At 45.6% G+C, this 26,433-nt stretch overlaps 1 protein-coding gene across 1 annotated transcript; it reads left to right on the forward strand.

The window, feature by feature from the left end:
• Positions 1-26,136, forward strand: TMBIM1 (transmembrane BAX inhibitor motif containing 1). Its single transcript, XM_036753585.1, has 12 exons — positions 1-158; positions 14,716-14,942; positions 20,214-20,314; positions 20,659-20,723; positions 20,984-21,037; positions 21,591-21,641; positions 21,892-21,931; positions 22,192-22,229; positions 22,512-22,599; positions 22,894-22,989; positions 23,964-24,017; positions 24,485-26,136. The coding sequence occupies exons 2-12, from the start codon at positions 14,753-14,755 to the stop codon at positions 24,629-24,631; spliced, it is 924 nt and encodes a 307-aa protein (XP_036609480.1). The 5' UTR covers positions 1-158; positions 14,716-14,752; the 3' UTR covers positions 24,632-26,136.
• Positions 26,137-26,433: the final 297 nt, after the last annotated feature.

Below are 26,433 nucleotides of genomic sequence, written 5' to 3' on the forward strand. Positions count from 1 at the left end.
CGAGAAGGGAGCTGGGGAGCCGCGTGGGCCCTTTGGCTCCGCCCTCCTCGGGGCGGCTCCGTGGGTGGGGGCCGCGGAGACCTGGAACCCAATCTAGCCCCAGCCAGAGCCCGAGTGCCGGGAGCCCGGGAGAGCAGCGGAGGTCGGCCGACAGCCAGGTAGGAAGGGGCTTCCCTGGGGTCAGCCTGTCTAGTGGGAAGGGGCTCCTCCCAGCTGGGCCTCCCCAAACTTTTCCCTGCAGCCGCCAAAGTGATTTTCCTAAAGCCCAAGTCTGATCACGTCACCCTTAACTCCTACTTCGTAAACCCCAGTGGCTCGCTGTTGCCTCGAACACCCGATATTATAAAGTTCTCTTGGTTTAGGCAGTTCAAACACTTCGCAACTTGGCCCCATCCTCCCTTCCCGGACTTCGGGATATTTTCTTCCTTGGACTCTAGGAACCCTTCAGACTGACTTTCTTGTTATCTTCCCCCACCCCCGAAACGAAACGAAACTCGACACTCTCTTACCGAACTCTCACACTCGTTCCCCGCGCCACGAAGACGCTTCCTTCTTCCACCTTCTTCTCTTGAAATGCTCAATTTCCTTCAAGACCCAATTTCAGGTGCGTCAACCACCAGCTGCTAGGGCGCTCCCTTCCTTGGCTGCCCGGTTTCAGCCTCAGTGTATTTGTTGCACCCCCTTTTCCATGAACGTGGTCTCTTCTATTCGAATATGAGCTACTTGTGGGCAGGGACTTTCGGTTGTGGCTTTGTACCCTTCTGTGCCTGGCCGGTAATCGAGGCTTAATTATAACTTGTTGGTTGTTTGGAGCAATGTATGGGAATGGGGAAGGAAAGGAAAGGCCTGGACGGGCTGCACTTCTCAGTCCTCTCCCAACTCGGGTAGTTAACTCAGGATTATGTTCAGTCTTCGTAAGAGCTGTCAGGAGAGAAAGGGGTCCTGGTGTCTGGGAGTATGTGTTGGCTTTCTCCTTTCTTCTTCGTTTGTTTGAATTTACGGCTTGGGTCGGTCGTTCTCTAGCTCTGGGGGCCTCTAACCTCACGTCTAATACGTGTGTGCTTCTCTGTATGTGTGTGTGTGTGTGTGTGTATGCATATGTTTGTCTGTGTATTTCTCTGGCTAGCGTGTTTGTCCCACCGCGGTTGTGTCTTTGTTTTTATTTTGTTGGCAGCTGTCTTATTTCTTTGCCTGACTGGCAGGGTGTGTCTTTCTGGGGTTTTTATGCATCTCTTAGTTGTCAGACTCAGGCCAGCGCATCTTTGAGGGGAACCTTGGTGGGCTTTAGAGCTCTGGGAGAGCTAGTCCTACCTTCTCATAACATAAAACTGAAGAGACTCAGAATCTCACACATCAAAGTCACAATCTAACTCTGGTCCTGAAACTACAATGTTAGTGTTCTTTCCACGGAAATTGGTGCTTGAGTATCATTTTGTTTGTGTGGGATTGGAATGAGACCAGACTGAGACCGGAGAGGAAAGGGTAGTGGATGGAGAACCCTCAGTTCTTGGAGCAAGTGGGCACTCCGTCACTAGACTTGGTTCCAGATTCCAGCCACCCTGGAACGGACTCAGCCTTGGCAGATTAATGCCCTGGGTTCCCAACTAAACTTCTCAGCTTCCTGTTTAGCAGAATAAGGGGTCTGGAAGCAGTCAGTGTAGAGAAGGAATACAGAGGCGAGGGACTATGGGGAAGTCAAGCTGAATGGAGGGCACATTGTGAGGCCAGGATGAAATGGCTAATTCAGCCCTGATCGGTGAGTTTGCTGGGGTCTTAATGAGTCAGCATTCAGCCCTGGCTCCTCCTCTCCTGGTGCCTCTTTGTAGCTCATTCCCTGCCCCTCCCCCCACCTTGGGCTTGTATGTGTTGGGGGTAATAGGGTCAGGGCTCAGAATGGGCTCTGTGACTGGGAGCCAGGGGCAGAGTTCGAAGCCATGGCAGGCAGCTCTGGTGTCTGGTTCTCTGAGGCCTAAAATATTCATCCTATGGGTCAGATTTGGTTTCGAGGCTGGTGACTCTGGCCTGGTTAGTGGCTGCCCAAAGAGCCAGGTGCTTCTGTCAGATTACTTTGTGTTAGTCTGAACGTGATTAGAGGGGCTCCTTCCCTCCAGTTGTAAGAAACTGGAAAGAGGTAGCCCTGTGTTCTCCAGCATCAAGAGACATGTTTCTTGGCTCTCTGTGTCTTTGCCTTTCCTCAGAGTGAGAATGATCATGGGGCCTCACTTATAAAACAAGGATTTGTAAAATAATGACAGGGTCTGGTGCTTGAAGATCCTTAGATGTCAGAATGAGTTGGGAAGTAATAATCACCTCTGTGGAGTCACTCTATCCCTGGGAAGAGAGAGAGGCTACAGCCAAACTCACTTTATCTATTCCATTCATTCTCCCTCAAATCTCCAACAAGAAGTGAATGAGTGTGGGGAGGGGAGGGGAATCCCCATAGTAGGATCTTTGATGACCCAAGGGGTTGGATGGTACCTACACCCCCATTGGCAGGAGACCTTGGCTGTTTCCTAAAGGTTCTAGAAATCTGGATAACAGCGTCCAACAGCTCCTGTTGATTGATTGATAAAGAGGCAGACTATGATCATTATGTACAGAATCTTAACCTGGGGTCTGTGAACTTGCTTTTTAAAAAACATTTTGATAATTGGATTCAAATAGACTTGGTTTCCTTTGTAATCCCGTGTATTTTATGACATGCATTTAAAAAGCCCTCTTTTCATCCATCTCTTGGCCAACTCTGCCCTCAGTCCTGGTCTTAGTAGAATTGGGGAGGCTATACCCCTGAGGGATGGAGAAGGGTGAGAAGAGGGTAGTTTTCTTTCTGTTTTGTTGTCCAGGATCGCCATCCATCCTTCCTGCCTTGCATAAGTAAATGGAGGGAAAGAAGCTGCAGGGGTCAGTAGAAAGAATTCAAGTCGGAGGATCTGGCATTTGAATCTCAACTGGGCTTCTTACTACCTGTGTGCCATTGGTAAAATTGCTTCACCTTTTGGGGCCTCAGTCTCCTGATCAGTTAAAATGAAGGACTTGAACTAGGGGCCTGCTAAGACCTTTTCTAGTTCTAAATCTCTAAGCTTATGAGGCTCAAAGTTGGGCAAGCTGGAAGGTAGATAGATAAAGGGTGAGCACCCAGTGTTTCAAAAATGGGATATAGATCCGAGGAGGCTCAGTTTTACCAGTTTGTTGTCTGCCTTTCCTCTATAAAACTGTTTGCCTCTTTATCTTGCAGATTCAGACCATTAACTTCACTGAAATCACCCTGCTTGGCCTCACCCCTTCCTGTCCTTAAGCAGCCTTCTCTCAAGGCTTTAGGGAATAGCAGCAGGGTGGGAGGTGGGGTGCCTGCTTCTTGGTGGGAGGGGAGGGGCACACACTTATACATAAACAAGCCTTTCTGACCCTTTGTCAATAAATAGCTTCAGGCCAGAAAGGGACTGAACTCTTAACTGAACCATACATACTATCGGAGACCTAGTGGTGCCGAGGGGTTGCTGTGTGTTTCTGGCCTCCACCTCTGCCTGGAGTCATTTCTTTACCACCTTTCCTGAGAAGTCTGTCTTCTTTTTTGGGAATCCTGTCAATGTAGGGGAAACCTCTCTGCATCCATCTGGGCTGGAGATAGGACTTCCTTGTCCATGGACAGAGGGATTGAACAAGGGATGATTTGGGGAGAAGTTGGGGATTCTGTGACATGAGCTGAGGGCAGGAACCAGATGGCAAATACCAGACTTTAGCCCTTACTGTAGAGAGAGGAACGTGTCTGAGCAAGAGGGACACGTGTGAGTTGGAAGAGTGGGTGTCTCCCTTCTGTGACATTCCTGGACTCTCCTTGGGGCGCGGGGGGGGGGGGGGGGTGTAGGCGTGGGGGGGAAGGGGGAGAGAGAGACAGAGAGATTTTTTTAGATTTGGCCTGGGCTGGGTTGAAAGTGAGGGGAGCTTATGGCCAAAGGGAATACTTCATGTCCTGGATGAGAATTTCTAAGCCCCCTGTTTTCCCTCCACAGGGTTTTTTTTTTAATTTGTTCTAGATTCTAGGTCCACATTTGAGTCAGGAACTTCATATCTGTACCCCAAAAACTTCATTAGGTATGGTTGGCAGTGGGCTTGTGTGACCTGCTCCTGACTCCTTGTGACTCACTTTACCCCTTCTGGTATTTTGTGTTCTAAGGGCAAGTATACTATGGTATGAATTGATATATTGAGGAAAGTGGGGTAGGGTACTCTGAATTAGAGAGAAAGAATGATCTGTAGCTGGGGCCAGGGTGAGGCTGAGGGCTAAGTTTTTCCGAAGGGTAGAGAGGGGTGGGGTTTTCCTGAGAAGATCCCGTTGCCCATACTGAGCAACTCTTTCCAGTCCCATCCTGGACATCATTTTTTGGCGAGGAGGTGGGCAGCTTGCCTGGATGGCTTGGCTCTTCCTCTCACTTCCTCTCATATGCCTTCTTTCTAAACACCAGGAGTAGAATCCTTGTTTAGCACATTCTAGAACAATAACTCTTCATGTGCCAAAGTTCTTGGGGCTTCCTCTTTCCTACTCAGAGTCCAGAACTCCAGATAGTCACTGACTTCCCAGACTGGTTTGGAAATTTGATCGGTGTCCTTTGGGAACATCAGTCACCCCGGATCCTTGCTCCAGGACCGAGAATACAGAGAGATCTCTGAGCAAAACTTTGCCTTTATTCTTTCTGAAAGCTTATGATCTTTGTTTCATTTCTGCTGCAGTGGGAGCCCATCTGCTTCTCTACTAAGATCAAAGATTCAGAATGTCAGAACTGGAAGGGCCCTTTGAGATGCATTGACCTGACCATCCTTCCCCCTCCCCCCTCCCCCCTCCCCCCTTTGTCAGCTCAGGAACCTAAGGCCCAGAAAAGTGACTCTGTAAGAGAGAGATAAGAAAGCCAAACTGTCCTGAAGCTTAGTACACTTTCTTGCTCTTTACATTGTTGAAGAAAAAAAAATTAATACTCTACTCTGAATTTTTGGTACATGTCTGCCAGAAGCAATTTTTGTTAATTAATTCTAAATTCAATTACTCTTACCTTAGAGAAATGTCCAAACCTACATGGTCCTCCCATGCGGTCTCCTCCCCAAGATAGTTTGTGTTAATATTTATAGAAATCTTGACCAGAGGAAAAGCCACACAATGTGTTAAAATTCAATTTTGAGTTAACATTCCAGAATAGTCACTCACTCTGTTTCTAGGAGTTTGGCTGAGAAATTGAGGAGAGATATTGGATGATAGTGTGAGGGGATGGTAGGGTGGGATGAAAGGAAAGAAACTTGGGTATGTTTGTAGGCTGCAGGGAAGGAGACAGTGAAGAGGAAGAGATTAGAGGTTAAAGAGGGCCGATTCAAAGGGTAATCTGCTAGAGAAGTGGAGAGAGAATGGAATGAAGGGGATGCATAGAATGGTTGATCTCGACCAGGAGAAAGGCCACCTCATTATCAGAGGATAGAAAGTGGGGGGAGGTGCGGCGGTAGGGGAGGGCATGTCAATGAGAAGAGAGAGCTCATAGCAGATGGCCTCTGTTTCCTCACTAAAGCGTTGGAGGGGAGGTCCTGAGCTGAGAAGGTTGAGGGAAGGGTAGGTGTGGGTATTAGAGAAAAGAGAATTTTAGAAGCAGTGTCTGTGGGGAATGGAATAGAGTTGAATCCATACCGGAGGAGTAAAAGAATCTCCTTGTAGTGAGGGCCCAGCAAAAGTCAGATAGCAAAAGTCTGTAGTGGCCTCTGTCAACGGGGCCTTCCTCTAGCCCCATTCAGCAGCATGTGAATAAGGAGCAGAGAAGGTCAATGTAATTGTAATCCAGGGTTGGGGTTTAGTAAGTCACAAGTGGTCTTGAAGTTCCTTCTTTCCTAGCCCATGGACTTTCTTTCTTTCTGTGGGAGCGTGATGTAATGAAAAGGGCATTGGGCTGCCATGAACTTGCCATGTGATCTTGAGTAAGATTTAGGTAAGTCTTAAGTAAGGGTAAGTTCTCCATGCCTTGATTTCTCTGTAAATTGAGGCAGTTGGACAATGTGATCTCTGAGGTCTGTCTCAGCCCTAACGTCTTATGATTTATGACTCTCTCTTAACTGGCTCAACAGCTTCCCTCTTCCCCCACTTGCTAGGACATTGTGCGATTGTGAGGATGTCAGCATGGCTAAACTTTCTCATGGGGCTGTGCTCCTGAGTTATTTATTGTCCCACCCTCAGCACTGTTGCCTTGGCAGGATGAATTGGTTTCTATGGTTGTGTCACCAGACATATAGCTTTGCTGTTGGATCTTAAGATTTACAGGTGAAAGGGACCTTCAAGGTTATTTAGGACAATCCTCTCCCAACCCTCCTCCATTTTTGAGATAAAACTGAAGCCAGCAAGTGAAGGTCACCCAGGTAGGAGCAGGAGTAGAATTAGGACTTGGAATTGGAGTCTTCTGTAGATTCCCCGTGCTCTTCCCCCATTCTCTTTCCAGGACATTGCATTTCTTGACTGCCTCTGGAGAGGAGGGCTTGAGGAACTGGCAGCCTAGGGCTAGAGCTTGTTTTTTCTCCATTGGTGATTCCCAGCTCTGGGTTTTCACTTGTGTCTCCAATTATTGCTTCTAGGTTCTTGTTTTTCCAAACTAGAAAAGTGAGAGGAATAGGGAGGGGCTGAAGGGATCCTACTATGAGTCAGCAGCCAGGACTTAAGCAGGAGCAGAACCTGTTGATCCAGAGGTGAGATTTAGAACCTGGAAGGACCATAGAAGTCATTCATTGCAAACTTTTCATTTTATGGGTGAAGAAACTAAGGCCCACATGAAGAAATTTGCCCAGTACTCCATATGTAGTAAGCAGCAGAATCAGGATTTGAACCCAGGTCTTTTGACTCCAAATCCAGTGCTCCTTTCACCATGTTGATTCCCCTCTATAATATCCCTGACAAATGGTTATTCCTATCTACCCTTCCCCAACAACCCAAAGATCTCCAGAGATGGGAACCTACTAACTCCACTGGGATATGAGAAACCTAAACAAAATGGGTCCCAAATGGAGCTTACCATTTTCCCCTAAATTATGCTAATTCTTCTGATTTCATTATTTCTCTTAATGGCATTAACTCTACCAAGAACTCAGTAAGACCATTCCAATTCTTTAAATAGTCTATGACTTCATTAAAAAGGGGAAGATAGCCAACAACAACAACAAACAAAAAACCAAAAAACCCACAACATTGGAAAGTTGGTTCAAGGATTAAGAAAGGACCTAAAGACTAGCTAAAGGCCTTTTTTGGCATGCTGGACTCCTTTGGCTGTCTGGGGAAACCTGTGGACCTCTTGGAATAATAAAATATACAAAATAAAGTAAGTAGAATTACAAAGGAAACCAATTCTATTGAAATATAATTATTAGGAGCAGCAAGATGGTACAGTGAGTAGAGCACCAGCCCTGGAATCAAGAGGACCTGAGTTCAAACGCGGCCTCAGACACTTGTCATACCAGCTGTGTGACCTTGGGCAAGTCACTTAACCCCATTTGTTCTGCCTTTCCCCCTCCAAAAAAAAAAGAAGAGAAAAAATGAAATATAATTTTTAAAAGTTAATGGATGCCAGGTTAAGAACTATTGCTATGTAATAACAGCAATGATAATAATTAGCATTTTTATAGTGCTTTAAGGTAGGCAAAGTCCTTTACAAATATCTCATTTTATCACAACTACCCTGGGAGGTAGAGCTATTATTTGATCCCAGTTTACAGATCAGGAAGCTGAGGCAGACAAAGGTTAAGTGACTTGCTTAGGCTCACAGAATAAGTGTATAAGTTGTATTTGAACCCTGGTCTTCCTAATTCCAAGTCTAGCATCGAAATAGCTAGCTACTTACAGTCATGAGCAATTTCTCCAAGAAGAGAGGGAGTCAAAATTACGAGGTCTTGGGGTATCAAACACTACCACAAGAAATTGAATATATGTTAACAGGAAATAACTGGTTGCTAGAGTGGTAGATATTTCCAGTTTAGCTTGTTGGAGCAGAGATCAAAACTGATACCAAGTAAGAAGAACAAAAATGATAAAAGTGTGGCAGGTTACTAAAACGTGACGTATTTAAACAAGCTGAGGATGCCCTGGGCAAGACTTGTTCTTGTTCCTCCCAGCATTTGGCTCTGTGGGTCACCCCAGACTTTTATTGGTGTGTATAGGAAGCAGCTTGCTACTGTTCTGTCTAGAGAAAGAAGGCTGAATCAGCCTCTGGATAGGACAAAGGGCAGACCTAAAGCATCAAGCTCCTTCAGAAAATGTCTAATCATAATATGTTTGAGCTGGAAGGGATCTCAGAGATTGGTCCAGCCCCCTCATTTAACAATCAAAGAAGCATCTTGAAAGCCTTACTAGGGAGAGCATTTAGGGTTAGCACACAACTAGTTAAGCTGGTAAGTCAGCTTTGTCCAGACTCTAGAGTTCTCTTCATCAGTGCCTTCTTCCCTCCCCACTCCAGTGGCCCATCTAACTGGGTGCTCATGCACTTCTACCTTGGAAAGAACTCCATAGCTTTGCTGGTAGCAGTTGTGATGTCGCTTGGGTGAAATCTTTAGAGAAGAGTTGGGTTTCCTCTTCTCCCAGGGGTTTTGTGACACCACTCTTTCCTCCATCTCCCTACCTGTCTGACTGTTGCCCTCACTCTCCTTTGGTGGATCACCGTCCATTTCCCAAGGAACCCCAGGGCTTGAGCCTGGAACCTCTTTTTTTATACATCATCTTTTGGTGATCTTATCAGCTCCCATGGATTCAGTTAGCATCCCTGTGCTGATAAATGCCAAATCCACACATCCAGACCTCCTCCCTCTCTCCAGCATCCCATTCTCCATTACCAATGGATGATGGACATCTTCGCTTTGCTTTCCTTTGAGACACTCATTCTCTTTGCCTCTAAACCCACCTCTCTTTTTCCATCTTGCCTATTTTTATCAAGGGTACCACCTTCCTTCTGGTCATCTAGGTTTGCAACCTTAAAGAAGATAGCTTTGATCCTCATTCTGAAAGCATCCACCTTATCTACTCAGTTGCCACATCTTCTTGGTTCTGCCTCCCCAATCTCCCGGACACCCCATTCTCTCCACTAGCATGGCCACCACCCTTGTTTAGATTCTGGTTACCCCTTTCTGGGTCTGTTTCAGTAGTTCTGACTGTCTCTTGCCTTTAGTCTCTCTCCACTCCAGGCCTTTCTCCATTCAGCTACCAACATGATAGTCCCAAAGCTCAGGTCTGATGGTGTTACGCCTTTGTTCAGGAAACTTCAATAGCTTCCTGTTGTCTTCCATGCTAAAATGCGGAATTCTCCTTCACACTTTGAGTTCAGTCTGTCCTTCTTTGACTGTTTTCACATCATATCCCCTCACAAAGTCTACATCCCAGCCAAATTGCCTCTTGAGCTATTCCCTATACGTAACACTTCATTTCCTGACTCCACATCTCTGCATGGACTGTCTTGGGATGCTCTCTTTTCCCACATCCACTTCTCTGACTTCCTGCCTGTCTTTAAGACTAGACTCAACTGTTCCCCCTGCCCTGAAATTACTTAAAAAACAAAAGCAGTATGTATGAATATGGTGATTGTAGTATGACAATACACAATATTTATTTTATTTATTTAGGAGGCAATCAGGATTAAGTGACTTGCCCAGGGTCACACAGCTAATGTCAGAGGCTGGATTTGAACTCAGGTCCTCCCAACTCCAGAGGCAGTGCTCTATCTGCAGCACTGCCTAGCTGCCCCTGCTATACACATTTTTAGAAATTTACTTATCAGTGCACACGTTTCCTGGAACGTAAGGTCCTTTTTTTGGTCTTCATGTTCTTATTGTCTCTAACAGTGCCTGACACGATTGTTATTTCAGTTGTTTTTCAGTCGTATCTGTTTCTTCATGACCCCATTTCGGGTTTTCTCAGCAGTGGTTTGCATTTCCTTCTCCAGCTCATTTTACAGATGAGGAAAAAAACCCCAGGGTTAAGTGACTTGCCCAGGGTCATACAGCTAGTAAGTGTCTGAGGCCAGATTTGAACTCAGGAAAATGAGTCTTCCTGACTCCAGGTCAGGCATTGTATCCACTTATTCACCCCGCTGCCCCCTGACACATGGTAGGCATTTAATGTATGTTAAATTTAATTGAATAGAAAAATTGGATTCTAGGGAACAGCTAGGACAATGTATGTGGAGTAGGTAACTGTTGTTTCCACCAAGGACTCCCTATGAGTCACTTAGGACTTTTGTTGTTTCCCCATCCAATTGAAATGCAAGAATAACCACCCCTTTATTAATACAACTATGGGAGGAAGAAAGGAGGAGAGATACTGGGGGAAATCTAGATGATGCAAACACAAAAGCTATCTACAAAGATCTATTTTTAAAAAGCTAATTACAGATTCCCTAGACACCAGTGGCCACCCACCTACACCCTGCCTCCAGACAATGTGGTCTCAAATGATTTCTGGAGATCTTAGAGATAATCTAGAGATCTGGAAGAGACCTTAAGGTCACCTCATCCAATCCTTACATTTTCAGGTGAGGAAACTCTTAGGCCCAGAAAAGTCATGCAGTAAACCAGGATTGGATCCCGATTCTCAGACTCTAGATATTATTTCTCCATTATCTTTCATTTTCCTCTCTCCACTAATCCAGACAAAGGAATGGAGTTGGCACTCTGTGAGGAAACTCAGGTCGGGGTGGGATGGATGGTCATGATCTCCAGGGTTAGGGATGTCTGGGACTTCTTAGGAGGAATAAGGAAGAGCAAGCATTTGTCCCTTACTATGTGCCAGGCACCATGCCAAGCACTTTTTACAAATATCTTATTTGATCCTCACAACAACCCTATGAGGTGGGAGGTGCCCATTTTATTAAATTATTAATTAACTTATCTTCTTTTTACAGTAGAGGAAGCTGAGGCAAACAGAAGTTAAGGGGCTTACCCAAGGTCACACCAAGTATGTGAGGACAGATTTGAACTTGTGTCTTCTTCACTCCATGACCAGTGCCCTATCCACTGCACAACCAGTTCTTAAATAAACAAACAAAAAAAGAACTTTTAGGTTGTGAACACTTAGTTCTTTTTTTGTGCCACCAAATGGAAAAAAAAACCCCACCTCATAAACACTGAATTAATAACGTTTTGGTAGGGGTGGGAGTGAAGAGTGTACCTTTGGTTTGTGGAAAGAGCTTTGGCTGGGAGTCAGGAGGACATGTTTGTAGTCTTGGCTTCGCCACTAATTGCTTCTGACGTGGAGCAAGGCACTTCCTCTCTCTGGGCCTATTTCCTCATCTGTAAAATGGACGTGTTGGATTGGATGATATCTAAGGTGCCTTCTACTTGCTTTGAAGGTCTGTGGAAGTAAAGCATTTTGAGAGAAAGAGTGCTGGATCTGGAGACCAAGGGCTAGGTTTGAATCCTGGCTGTGACACTTGATTGTTCATGGGACCTTGACCTTGTGGGGAGTAATCCAAGTTTCCCTGGGTCTGTTTCCTCCTCTGTAAACTAAGAGAGTGATCTTTGGGGTCCCATTGGGCTCTGTATTTATGATTTTTATACATACAGTCACTTAGGTTTACATTCTATACCCTCATGGTCGCTCCATCCTGTGACATTTAAAAAAAAATTATGCTTTTATATTTAGGAATTTCTGCGGGGAAGACACCACAGCTTCCCCTCCTTCTCTCTTCTGGTGTCTCTAACGCCTTGTATTAGGAGGTCCTTCCCCTTGTTCCGTCTTAGTGGGCCTGCCTATTCTGACTCTGCTTTATTTCCTCAGTACAGAAGAATAACAGCTACCTCCTGATAATACCCATTCAGAGACTCAAAGCCTGTTATTCAATCTCTTCCCTCCCTCCTAGCCTTCCCTTTTCTGAATCATACCAATTACTGTAAGTTAGGAGAGAAGAGATGAGATAACCCATTTTTTCCTGAGAGACTTAATGGAGACCTGGAAAATTATTTCTTGCTTTTTTTTAGAAGAGACTGTAAGGATGGAGAGAGATATCTATATATATGCCTATACATATATTAAATGTATAATATATACATATATACATACATATGCACATACATATACATATATATAATTTTTAAATTTTTAAAATTTATTTTTTCTTAATTATATGCAAAAAATTAATGTTCATTTAAAAAAATTTTTTAGTTTCAAATTCTCTCCCTCTCTTCTTCTCCTTAAGAAGGCAAGCACTTTGATCTAGATTATACATGTAGTCTGCAAAGCATTTGGATATTATCCATGTCTGTAAGGATGTTAAAAAAATTTTTTTAATCTGTTTTCTTTCCCACTCCCTTATCCCAGTGGGAGAAAAATAAAAACAAAACCTTTGTGACAGATGCACAATCAAGGCAAAACCACTTCTGTCGTTGGCTGTGTTCAAAAAGTTTGTGTCTCAGTGTGCTCCCTGAGTCCATGGCCTGTCTCTCAGGTGCTGGGCAGTGTGCTTCATCAGTGGCTCTCTGCCATTGTGGTTGGTCACTGGCAAGGAACTCCATGAACTCCAGAAGTTTTCCACAAGATCACAGATCTAGAGCGGGAAGGGCTCTTAGAGCTCTTCTAATCTAGCCTCCCCATTTCACAGATGAGGAAACTGTGTCCCAGTGAGGGTAAGTGCCTCTTAAGTGACTTGCCCTAAGTCACACAGGTAGAAGCAAATGGCAGAGATGAGATATGAACTCAGATCCAAGGACTTCAAATTCAGGACTTTTCATTGTACCACAGTGCCTTTTCTGAGGGCCGTACAAGCAGAGCTCTGTACCAAACCCATGCACCACCATCAGAAGGGCTGAGCAGGGCAGATGTTGGTTTATAAGGGTCCTAGAAATAATTCCTATTAGGGCTGGTCACTGGAGTGGCTCAGGGATTTCTCAGGCCTCTTTCTGGCATAACAAGGGTGAGAGTTGTGTGTGTGGAGGAATCGAGACACAGGGGAGAACATCTTTTTCTGACTGAAGTAGCTTTGGGAAAGGAATCCAGGAGCTCAGGACCTCATCCCAGTAACCTCTTCTCTGCTCCAATCCCCAGGCCTTTCCCCGCCTCAGGTAGCCTCTCACCTGCTGGGAAGGTCGTCATTAACTTCCTGCAAGTCCTCAGTTGTTTCCTTCACTCTGGTCAGATCAGATTCTGGGGTGAGGGCTAGTGGGCCCACATAGTGCTGCTGTGGACCATGGAGAGAGTAGGTGTGAGCATGGCGTCCTTGCATCTTTTCCAGGGTGGTTGTTTGGTCATATGGCTTTGTTATAGAGTTGCAGTGACTATGATGTCTATGTCAGAGAGAGACAGAGACAAAGATGGAGACATGCAGAGAGAGAGACAGAGAGAAAGACATGAGAGGACCCTGGGCTCTAAATCTCTGGCCCTTAGACTAGCTTTGATATCATCTAGTTCCTAGCCCATCCTTCCCACAGTTGCCAAGTTGTACTCCTAAAGCACAGTTTTGATGTCATTGCCTTGCTCAGATGGTTCCCTGTTGCTTCCCTGATAACAGACTAATCTGTTTGGTTCTCTAGGTAAAACTGTAGGTTCTATACCCCACACAAGCGACCTCCAACACACCCAGATTCAGAGGTGATGGGAATGTCTGCCCAACCTTAGTTTAGCTCGAGCTCAATATTAAAATTACTCATGGAAACAGACACCCCCTTCCCCACCCCTAGTCCCACCCCCACATGCCTATCCCTTGAGTCACATCTGTTATTTGAAGAAACCAGAAAGTCTTGTCCCAGCCCTACCCTTCCCCACATGCCCCGATCTCTCACCTGCCCCCAGCCCCCTCGGTTGCTCTTCTTTCCCCCAGCTGCCACTTCATGGGTCCCTCCATTCCCTTCTCTCATACCCCATCCCCCGACCAAGGCCTCTCCCACCCTGAGCCTGGAGGACTGTTTCTGAAAGCTGCTGCTTCTCCTCTTCTTTCTGCTGGGCTAAGAGTCCTGGCCCCACCCCAGGCCTGGCTCCCAGCCCCACAGTTCTCTGCCAGCTGCTGTGGGGGCTGGGCTGACCCCTTCAATGGGCCCCAGCTAGCTCTGGGAATCACTGCTTCCCTGGGCCGGAAGAAACTGTGACTTGACTGTGGCCACCCTTCCCCCCGCCCCCCAGCCCTGCCCTAAAACTGTGTGGCGTTAGAAGGTTTTTTTGAACATCCATAAATAAAGAGATTTCATTGACTCAGTGACTGTTGTCTTCACACCGCCGATGTTCAGGAATTTTCCACACTTCACCTCAATCCCTCCTCTTGCTATCCTTCCTGCCCAGCCCTGAAAACTTGTTCCATGCAATGAGTGAAGAAGGCCCAAAGAGCTGGCAAGGAGGAGGGACCTGGGCTCTGGAGGGCTTTGAGAGAGAGAGGGATGAAGCCGAGGGAGGGGATTTGAGACTTGGAGGAAGGGATACTGGAGTGAGTGTTAGGGTCTGTGGGGCCAATGAGGAGAAAGAGGCTAAGGAGACCACTGAGGCACAGAGTCTAGAAAGGATAAGCATTGGGGTGTGTGTGTGTGTGTGTATGTGTGTGTGTGTGTGTGTGTGTGTGTGTGTATGTATGTATATAAGTAATCTAAAGGTCCTGTCTACACATGAAGACAAAATTGTGAGAAGCGGTTTGGAATATCCTACTGGAGGGGACCCCTCCCCCCCATAGTGGGGAGGAAAAGACAAGCCAGGTGGGGTTGGATACTAATGATTTCTTTCATTATCTCTCTCCACTGTAGGTACAGGAGGCTGAGGCCCCCTCAATCTTGAGCGACTATGTCAAACCCCAGCGCTCCACCTCCGTATGAAGACAGAAACCCCCTTTATCCTCCTCCTCCACCAGGGGGAGGTTACCCTGGGGGAGGTTACCCTGGGGGTTACCCAGCCTACCCCCAGCCAGGCTTTGGACACCCAGCTGGATATCCTCAGCCTATGCCTCCCATCCATCCAATGCCCATGAACTTTGGTAAGCTGGTGGTGGGGGGTGGGTGGGAGGGCATTGTGTGGAAACAGTAAATGTCTCCATATGCATCTGTGGCTTCATTCAGACTTTCATCTGTATCTTTGGTCTTTCTCTTCTTTTCCCTCTCCTCTTCCTCCTCCTTCCTTGCTAGGCTAGAGCTGCTACTTTGTGGGCAGGTGCCCCTCCCCACAATCCCTCTCCTGTGCTCATTGTGGGCAGCTCTCTACATGTTCTTTGTAAAGATTGCAGCCTCTTTACTCCCAATCAACAAATGTCTGTTATACACCTATTATGATTATATATTAGTAGTCTGCAGTTAGGATGTGAGTGCATAGAAGATCCAAAAGAAAAACATGAGAAACTGAAGCGGGGCGGGGATCATGTTTGGTGATGTCTAGAGATACAAAAAAAGTGGCAGGGGTAGCGGAGCTGGGTCATGAAGGAAGAGAAGAATTTTGGCAGACTGAGAGATGGGTTGAGACCAAGCTAGAATGAGATAAGGGAAGTAAAGTAAATTTATTTTGCAAACCTTGCAAGATTTGGGCACAATTCCATAATGGAGGAGGCAAGGTAAAAGGGAACCTGCCTTAATTTATACTCTTAATGAAAAGATTCCTGCCCACCTCTATCCCTTCTCACCATTGGCTGGGAGGTGGGCTTACAGTCTAGGCACGAAAACTAGACAGAGGACCAAGGTTGATCAGGTCCATTCAGGTTTTCCCTATTGGAACTCTATTGCTGGAGTGGCATCTGAAAGTCTAGAAGAAGAAATGGGGTGTGGTGGGGTGGAGAGACCTTCCTGGAGCAGAGAACAAATAGCTCACGGGAAGTTCATTATCTTCTAACATCTGAGAGAGAGAGGGGGAAGGGCATGCCCACAGCTCCAGGCCCTGACCTTCCAAAATCACAAGGCCAAATCCCAAACCTCTCCTACTCCCTTAGACATACCCTGTGAAGTCTTCACAATTATCCATCCCATTCAATACCTAGTCAAGAGTAAATGCTTGGGTCACTGATATATGAGGTTGCTTATGTACTCCATGAAAGCTTTCTGAGACTGAGCAGAGGAGAGGTGATCACCATCCTCCTGTAGATGCCCCCATCCCTTCCTTCAAGACTAACCCATAATGTACCTGCTTTTAACATATGTGCAACACAAAACTCTCAGAAGATTGATGTAAAAAGCTGTAACTTATACCTCTATGGTGGGGTGGAAAGGAGCCAAGAGACCAACACTTAATGATCCTGGGCCTTCCCGTATTCTGAACCTCAGTTTCTTCATTATTAAAACTAGGGTAAGAATTCAGTTCAATTTAATAAACATTTATTTAGTGCTGTCTAAGACACCTTGGGCTTGTTTAGGATAATAAGATTAAAAGGAACTTTTCAAGCCCTCCAGGAATATGCATTCTTTTTAACTGGCCTAGCTGGGGGTTGTGAGGAGAGGCTTTGTTTAATTCTAAACTCTATAAATGGAAGCTGCCTATTCTTATTCAAAGTTATCTCCCTGGGAAGTTAACTTCTTTCCTCTCCTCTCCTCCTTTCATTCCTGCCCCACCCCCCATGCTCCCATGGAGTCCCTTCTTGAGAAATACCTCTGGCACCTCTGGGGTTGCATAATCTCCTTCCTTTGAGGATGGATCTTTTCGAAACTTGTAGAAGCCACTTGGAACTGAGTCTGATAGATTCAATTCTGAAAACCTGTGGTGGTTTACTAAGAACCCTTCCTCATCCCCCAAAATGGGGAAGTGCCCCTCTTTCCAGGTAACATGCCACTGGGCAAAACAACATGTCTGCAGATAAGTAGATAACAAATTGATATAAGGTGGGTCCAAAGTGACTGCCAGTTTGGCACAGGCAGTAGAGAGTTGGTGGCAGTCAGGAAGACTTAGGTTCAAATCCCATCTAAGACAATCAATCCTCTAAAGCTGCAGATTATGGAAGTACAGATCTGCATTGGGAGAGGGAGATTGTACCAATGAAAACAGAGGTTCAAGTCCCCGCCCCCCCCCCAAAAAAAAAGGCCCCTAAGTAATTTGGAGAGAAAAGCGGCATTAACAGCTGAGGGATCTACAAGGCTTGTATCCTTACTAAAGAGATGTTTGGTTTTTTTTCAAAGGGAACAGGACCTATTTGTACAAAGTATTTATAGCAGCCCTTTTTGTGGTGGCAAAGAATTAGAAATTGAGGGGATGTTCAATTGGGGAACGGCTGAACAAGTTGTGGTATATGATTGTGATGGAACACTGTTGTGCTATAAAAGAAATGATGAGCAGGACGCTTTCAGGAAAACCTGGAAAGATTTACATGAACTGATACAAAGTGAAGTGAGCAGAACCAGGAGAACACTGTACGTAGTAATAGCAATATAGTATGATGAAGAACTGTGACTGACTTACAATAGAGTGATCCAAGACAATCTCAAAGGATTTATGATGAAAAATCCTATTCACCTCCAGAGAAAGACATTGATAGGTCTGAGTGCAGATCAAAGCATACTATTTCGTGCTTTCTTTATTTTTTGTCTGTTTTCTTTCACAACATGACTAATATGGAAATATGCATGATCACATATGTATAACCTACATCAAATTGCTTGCCTTCTCAACGAGGTGGAGGCAGTGAGAGAGAGAAAATTTGGAACTCAAAATTTAAAAAAAAACTTAAAATTGTTTTTCCATGTAAGTGAGAAAAAATAAAATATTAAAAAATATATTGTTAGGGGGAAAAACAGCTTAAGGGTGTCAGGAAGTCTTTCTTTCAAGAAATGAATCCTTGAAGGGAGCTAGGGATTCTAAGAGCTGGGAGTGAGGAGGGAGAGAATTCCAGGCATTGGGGATTGGACAGCCCATGCAAAGGATAGAGCCAGGAGGAGATGGAATGTCACCTAAGAGGAACAACAAGCAGGCCAGTTTGGTTGGAATGTAAAGTGCTCGAGGGGAGGTAATATGATATCAACCTGGAAGGATAAACTGGAGGCAGATTGGGGAGGGTTTTAAATCCCAAACAGAGAAGTTAGTATTTTTTTTTCTCATGGAGGCAACAGGGAGCCCCAGAAGCTTCTCGAAGCTCCCTACAGTAATAACATAGTTCGAACCACGCTTTAGGAATATCACTTTGGTAGCTGTGTGGAGGATGGACTAGGAAGGAGAGAGACTGGAGGCAGGGAGACCAGTGAGGAGGCTATTGCAATAAGGCTTGGGTTCTTGATTCAGGGCAGAGGCTTTGTTGGAAGGCAATGGATGCAGAAGGGATGTGGACCTAGAACTGGCACTCAGTCTTTAGCTTCACGGTAGTCTAGGCTTAAACATACTTTCTAAAATAATATTAATAAATAGTCCTTCAAGTAAAACCCAGCATTTCTAGAGTGCTTTGAGAGTGTCCTGTAAAGGAGATTCTGTAGACACTAGTACTCCCGTATCGCTGATGAGGAAACTAATTCAGAGAGGTCATGATGTCATGGCCAGGAGGTATAAGAGGTAGGAGATAATAGTAACTGGTACTTATATGGTTCTTTTTAAAAGGTTTGCTAAGTAAGCACTTTGAAAATATTACCTCACTTGGTCCTCACAACAATGTAGGGAGATAGAAGCTGTTATTCTCTCAATTTTACAGATGGGGAAACTGAGGCAAACATGTTAAGGAACTAGCCCAAAGTCACACAGCTAGTAAACACCTGAGTATCAGATTTGAACTCAGATCTTCTGATTCCGGGTCCAGTGCTCAATGCACTGTGCCACCTATCCAGGCTTAGCCCAAGGCTCTCCTGACCTCAAGTATGGTGTTTTTTCCACTGTGCCATACTTGTTCTGATATTCTGATAGCGCCTACCATCTGTCCTTGGGCAGGCCTAGCCAGCATACTGATGAGTGAATCCTCCAGCAGGCAGGCTTTTATCTCCCCCATCTCCTATCCCTCCCCCCTCCCCCATGAGCTTTCCTTCCTATACCTTTCTGGCATCTCTAGTTTCTAGGAGTGGTGGATGTTTAGGAATCTGCAGTTTATTCTCCAATTGAATTCCATTGCATTCTGGGTGTGTGCAGCTTATTCAGGGCCCGACCCACCAATTTAATTGTCCTTTGTAATGAACTTAGAAACATACCACAGAGCAAAACATGAAATTTAGTGCATATTGTTCCTATATGTAATGGGACTCCCTAACAGCTTTGATAATCCATCCAATACTCCATCGCTATAAATTGGAATTCACAAACATCTGTGAGACATCTTTAATTAGAATCATGTCAAAGCCCAATTCACAGCTTACCACTTTTATCAAATCTAGACTTAAAATTTTAACTGGTGATTTTTGGGGAGTTCCGCTTTTATCTGAAAGCAGAATTCATGTATCCTGTAGCTCCTTGTGTGAAAAAACAATTACTCATATAGACAAATTAATGCACAAATTTTCCAAAATGTAGCCTTTTATAATTAATTTTTTGCTGAATCTTAACAATTTACTTTGGCAGATGTAAGAAAATAAAGAATAAAAATTTTTGTAATCTACCTCCCTGGGATGATCTTGCATATGTCTGTGTTGGGAGTGGTTTTGGCATCAGTACCTGATTCAGGCCCCTCCATAGTTATACCTATAGGTTCCTTGCTAATCTACTATGGTCTTCCACATCTTCCAACTCTTGAGTGGGTAGGTGGGGGAATCTGAGTCATTTCACACAATAATCAGACTAATTCTTCGAGACCCACTTTCTCCACAAAGCCTTCTTCAGTTTCTCTAACCTACAGTGATCTTCTCTTTGTAGGTCCTTTTACAGCATCAAGTGATGACCTCAAAAATTAGACTTAAATGGTTAGTTATTTTCTAATTATTTTTAGGCCAGTCTCTCCAACTAGATTGTAAGCTCCTTGAGGGAGAGGCTGCCTTATTTACAATGCTGGGTACCAGTAGAGGCTGAGGATCAAATGAGGTAATATGTGTAAAGCACTTTGCAAACCTTAAAGAGGTAGCTATTATTGTTAATAGATGGGGTGGCGGGTTTTTTGTTATTTGTTTTTATTTATTTTTTGGACTGGGATCTTGGTTTGACTTGCTTGGCGCTGAAGCATTCCTAGGCCTACCCAGCAGCACTTTTTGCATCAGTATTTAATGAAAATTTCTGAATTTTAGAACTAGACAGGAAATGTTCAGATGTTGAAGGGGTTTTAATTTGGCTAGAGAAGCTTGTGTGCTGAGGAGAGCAGAGGGTGAGTAGTTGGGAGTCTGTGGTCTGAGGGCATGTCTTAGCCCTCAGATGACTTGAGGGACTGTCCCTACAGGAAGAGCTGAAGCCTATGGGGGAGAGGAACCAGCAGTGAGCGACAACTTTGGGGCTGGAGAATGGGAGGACAAGAAGGTTCGACACCGCTTCATCCAGAAGGTAAAAAACGGAATGGGGAGAAGACATTTTTGTCTCCTCTTTGTGGGCCCAAGGGAGGAGCTCCTTATTCCTGCTCATTTGCATAAACTACCATCTTATAGGCATGTAATTTAATGCCAACCTGCACCAAAATTCCTGTTTCCTCTCCCCCGTTCCTATTATTCCCATTCTCCTGGTCCTTTTGTCAAGAATCCAATCTAGAAAAAATGTTTGCCTTTTCCTGACATGTCTTTAGTCTTTCCCTTAGCACATTATCCAGGATAAAAACCATGTACTGGGGCAGGTCTTCTGGTCATAGGAGCGGCTTCTCCTCAGATGACCATCTCACCTCTGATCTCTTTCAGGTTTATGCCATCATCTCTGTCCAGTTGCTCATCACAGTCGCCATCATTGCTATTTTCACCTTTGTGTGAGTCTCTGAGGCTTCTTACCCACTTTTCTTACCCCCTCTTCCCCCCACCCCAGTTCTTGAGTTCCTGGGGATCTTGGCTTTGAGTAGTCCCCCTGTTGGAGAAGGAAGCTGATTCTTTCAGGAAGAGGGAGGTGATTGAGGGTTGGAGACTTGCTGAAGAGGCCATGAGGGAAGTGGTTATCTTTGGTACATTGTCCAGGGCAGGGCTGTGTTGACTTTCTTCCTGGTCCTCTCTTTCTGCTTCCCTCACCTCACAGGGATCCTGTTCGAGGCTTTGTGAGGAGGAATTTGGCTGTCTACTATGCTTCCTAGTGAGTATGCCTTCTTTTCTAGACTCAAGGTCAGGTGAGTGGGGGAAGAAAATCCATGGGGCAAGATAGTATGACTTCAAGTTTCAATCTACTGGTATGTCTCTTTCTGGCCATCTCCGCCACCTAGCTTAGCCATTAGAGACTTTTTGAGTGGTTTTATAAAGTTGTTGCCAGGTTTTGTTCTTCAGTTCTGCCGGTAGGTGGGAATATGTGGCTGCTCTCTCTCTAAGGAAGAAGATCTGGAGTAGCGTTTGATGAACAGTTCTGCAAGCCACTGAGAAATGGTCTCCAGCCACATTTAGCATATCTCCATAGTGCCAACCCTTCCTCCCCCATTCCTGTGACAGCAGTTTTGAATATTTTCTGTTTGGCAGTCTCATTCCTCTGGCCACTATCTTTCCACAAACAAATCCTGATTTTCTAAACAGCTTCCTACATCTCAGCGCTGTGGGACTAGTGAGGGCTAACCCATTGTATTGGGGAGGTGGGCTGGAGGGGGATTAGAAAAAGCACAAGATGGGAAAAACAGGCTGCTACTAATTTTTTCCTGTAGTGCTGTCTTCCTGGCTACATACCTGACCCTTGTCTGCTGTCAGGCACCCAGGTGAGTGCTTCTGGTTTGGGGAAAGTGTAGTATATGTGGTGATGGGAGGGGGAAGAGGAGGTAAGGGTAGCAGATCTCTGGAATAGAAGGGGGCCCAAGACAAAAAGGTAGGGGTTGGTGAACAGGTAATCAGGTATGAGAAATGAACCTTGGCCCCATACTAGACTTATCCCCATATGGACTATGCAAACCTGTTTTTGTTGGGGAAGCTTGTGCCTGATTCTTGACCTCCTTTCCTCTTCTATCCTAGGCGCCGTTTCCCATGGAACATCATCTTGTTGACCATCTTTGTGAGTCTAGAGGAATGGGGTGAGATGGGGAGGGGAGTCTGGGAAGGTTGGGCAGGAAGATGAAGGGGAAAGGTTGACGTCTGTGCAGTACCCAATGGGAGAGGTGCTTTGAAAAGGGTCTCTTGTGTTTGCCACTCGCCTTCTTGGCTGCCTCTTCTCCCATCACTTGATGATCAATTAGCTTTGGTGATGTGGAGGTCATTTTTCTCTCCCTACCTCATGTCTTAGATTTCTTATTCTCCTCTTGGTCTCTCTTTTAGACCCTAGCAATGAGCTTCATGACTGGCTGCATAGCCAGGTATGTATGTTTGGATAATAGCCCCAACCCACTACCCTTGGAAAATGTATGGTTGGGGGTGTTAGCTTAAGGATCATGGCTCATAACCCATCCCTGGGCTGTAGAGAACAGTGCCCAACACCTCTAAATACCACTGGCCTTCTCCCACTCCCTCATATAGGGAGTATAAAAATTTCCTACATATTTCCTTTTGAATTCTTTTTTTCACACTGGCCTGGTGGACTGGGAACAATTTATATGAATGGGTCAGGCTTTTGGTCAGTAATCTCTTTCTTCCCACAGTATGCATAACACTAAAGCGGTCATCCTGGCCATGATTATCACTGCCATCGTCACCATAGCTGTCACCATATTCTGCTTCCAGACCAAGGTAAAGGCTCCAAGACGCACCTTTCCTTGAGCATGTTCACTCCATTCTCCCAAACCCGAGGTCGGAGACAGCTAAGGATGGGGGGCATACAAGGGGATCCTATTTCTGTGTAGTCTTAAGATTTTCCCCCCAAACCCAACCATTTAACTTTTCTTCGTGTAAAGTGGTCCAACCCTCTGTGACATAGCAACATTTCTTATTGTGGTACAACTCTGAAGACTGAGATAGTATTCATGTGAATTCATGGCCAGGGTGGTCATTTAAGAGCCTCCTTCTTTCTCTTTGTTTTGGCAGGTGGACTTCACATCATGTGCAGGGCTCTTCTGTGTGCTTGGGATTGTGTTGACAGTGACTGGGATTATCACCGCTATTGTGCTGGCTTTCAAATATGTGAGTATGATTATCCTCACTTGCCTAGAGCTAAGAATCCTGGGCCCCAGAACAGGCCTTAGGCACTGGTGGAGTATAAGGACCAATCTGTTTGTTGTGAATTTCAGATATTATAAATAATTGGGAAGTTTGTGTAATTGATAAATTGCTTGCCTTCTTAACGGGTGGGAGAAGAATTGGAGGGAGAGAATTCGGAACTCAAATTAAAAAAAATGTTAAAAATAATCTGTTTTTTTTTTTAATCTGGAAGTTTTAGGAAGGCTTTCCCTTCCCTCCCCTCCAAGCCTTCATTGTTGGCCTACCATAATTTTTTCCTTTTTCTTTTTTTTTTGAGGCAGTAAGATTAAGTGACTTGCCCAAGGTCACGCAGCTTCACAGCTTGTAAGTGTGAAGTGTCTGAGGCTGAATTTGAACTTGGGTCCTCCTGACTCCAGGGCTTGAGCTTTATCCATTGCGTTATCTAGTTGTCCCCATAGTTTCTTAAAAGAAATTATTATTAGAGGTTTATTCCTTAGGATTTAAGACAGAATCTTGGTTTAAAAAAATACAAACGGGAAATTAAACTTATCAGCAATGCTGTAGTGGGAAATAATTTGGATTAGCTGAGACAAGATGTTGGATTGTGTGGTGGCACTGGGAAAGAGGGTCAAAGCCTTGGGAGGTCAGGCTTGGGTTGGAGGACCCTGAGCTGGCAGGCCACCTGAGGGCATGGGATCTATGGGAGGAGGGGCACCTCAAGAGGGGAAGCTGGACACTAAGAGAGGCTGTAGGATAATGAGACAGACTGGGTTTGGAATGACTGGAAAAAGATCCATCTCCCTTAGGGAGAAGTAAGGCCCTTTTTCTTGAGGTTTGTGGCCGCATCATCTAGAGAGGGGCCATGATTTGGTAATTGGTGGTGGGGCTGGCCTCTCCTCATTCCCACCCCACCAGCAGACCACCAGGGCGTTAGTTCACACCCTTTGCTTTTACAGGTATACTGGCTCCATATGTTGTACGCTGCCCTCGGGGCTATTGCTTTTACTCTGGTGAGTGGCCCTCCACTGCTTCCTCCCTAGGCCCCAGGGCCCAGCCAAAGAGTCCTGCTTTATTGCTCCTTGCACCACACACCTGTCCCATCCCTGCACCCTTGCCAAGGCCGTCCCCAACTCCAAGACTACATTCCCTCTTTGTCTTGGCCTTAGCTTCCCTCCAAGGCTCTGTTCAGACACCACCCCATCTCTGCAGCCTTTCCTCATCCCCCAGCCCTAAATTACTTTATTTACTTTGAAGACATTTTCTATCAGCTCCTGTATTTATTTCCCTCAACAGAAGGGAAAAGGCTGTTTGTTTTTGTTTGTTCAAGGAAAAGGCTGTTTTGTTTTTATCGATCTCCAGTGCCTGGCACATACGGGAGACACTTTGGTGACTGGGGGAAGAGAGACTCCAGGTCCTTGTGGGGTGAGGGTCATGAGAAGGGGCAGGGGGATCCTCATTGTTGTTCTCCTCCTTGCAGTTTTTGGCATATGACACACAGCTGGTCTTGGGGAACAGGAAGCATACCATCAGCCCAGAGGAATATATCACTGGTGCCCTGCAAATCTACACAGACATCGTCTACATCTTCACCTTTGTGCTGCAGCTTCTGGGGGATCACAATTAAGGGGGGCACCTCCCTTCTTGCCCATGCTCCTTCTTTCCTTTATTTCTGGGTTGGCCAGTCATTGCCATGGCCCTTTTCTCTCAGCAACTTCCCCAGGAAAGGTTTCACTTGTTACTTGTGAGATCTGGTGGGAGCAGTCCTGTCTGGGGCTTGTCTGTAGGGAGGATCATGCTGGACTGGAGAAGCCAGTGAGCGACTTACTCTCTTCTGACTCGCCCAAGGCTGAATTCAAGGTTTCTTCTCCTTTTTGTCAATACTGCCCCGTCACAGGGGCGTGTGATGAGATCACTGTCTCAGTAACTAAAGGGAAACAAGGTGCAGGGATGATTTTAAGGAAATGTGATGTCCATTCTCTTCAGGGGATTCCATTCTGAGCTGCTATCTATAATGCCCTCCCTCTCTGGCGTTTTCCCCTATGGGATTGGAGAATGGGGTCAGTGCCTACTTTCTCTCTCTCTTGCACTAGGCTCCCCAAATCCTGTCTTCTTCTTAGTCTTCCCCTCACCCCCATCACCCAAATAGTCCTTCCCCCTAACCCTTTGTACAGACACGATCCACTGATGTGTATATATTGTTTAGTGGGGGTTGGGCACAATATATAACAGTGCCCAGCCCTGGCCCACCTACCTTAAACCCTGACCTCTACCTGAGGCCAGAGGGCTAACCTCAAGTCTCTACCCATCTCCATCTGGCTCCTTCCCACAACCCCAGTCCTGGAATTGCTTCCAGATGGGTGTTTGGTTAATGAGAGTGGGGGGTAGTTTCTTCTCTGATCTTCATCTCTGGCATCCTAGACTTGCAGCAAAGGGATGTATAGTATAATTGAGAATGGGTTGATAGCCTGACAGGTGCACCCCCACTTTTGATATCTCTCTTGGGGCTCTTGGAGAGGTGGGGCCAATGACCCAAATGTAGGCAGATTGTGGAGCTGGCAGGGATATGGAGCTGGGGTTGAAAGATGCTCTCCAGTTCGTTCTCTCGGCCCTGCTGCTGCTTAACCTCTTCTTTACCTAGAGCATTCCAGGAGTTTTTTGCCTTAGGCCTCTTCTCACGGAATTTTAAGCCTAAAAGAGACCCTTCTGCTATTCTAAGCCCTCCATTGCACAGATGAAAGAACTGAGGCCCAGAGATTAAAGGGTTTGCTCTAGATTTCACCGAGGCGTAGAGCTACCACTAGAATCTGGGTTTTTTCATACTATCCTTTAGTCCTGGGGTAGCTGTTGGGAGTGGAAGCTACAGCCCCCATTGCTCTCCTTCCCTCAGGATGGTTAAGGTTGAATCCCCCATCAGGACCTCCCTTCTCTGCTCTACCAGCAGGAAACTATTGGCTAATCTTTTAACACCAAGTGCCTTATGAGGGAGGTAGGGACTTGAGGAACAGTGTTCTTGACTTAGGCCCAGCACAAGGGTCAAAAAAGGGCTTCTGTATATGATCATTCTGGAGTTTTGAGCACCACAGAGTTGTAACAGGAAGTTAACAATAAAATTCTATGTTAGAAACTCAACGTCTGCTTCTGGTTCCTTCTGAAGGGGGGCTTTAGCTGGTGGAAGGGAGGGCTGCTTTATTCCTCTTGCAGCTCTCACCTAGGTTACTACAAGCTTAAGTCCTGTGTCCCTCCAAACCATCTTCTACACAGCTGCTTAATTGATCCCCAAACATACATCTGACCACATCACCCCCTTACTCAGAACTCTAAATGACCCCCATTGTCATTTTTCAGTTGTGCTGGGGTTTTCTTGACAAAGACACCAGAACGGTTTGCCATTACCTTCTCCAGCTCAGTTGAGGAAACTCAGACAAA

This window comes from Trichosurus vulpecula, chromosome 4 (assembly GCF_011100635.1).
Source record: "Trichosurus vulpecula isolate mTriVul1 chromosome 4, mTriVul1.pri, whole genome shotgun sequence".
In the NCBI taxonomy this organism is placed as follows: Eukaryota; Metazoa; Chordata; class Mammalia; order Diprotodontia; family Phalangeridae; genus Trichosurus; species Trichosurus vulpecula.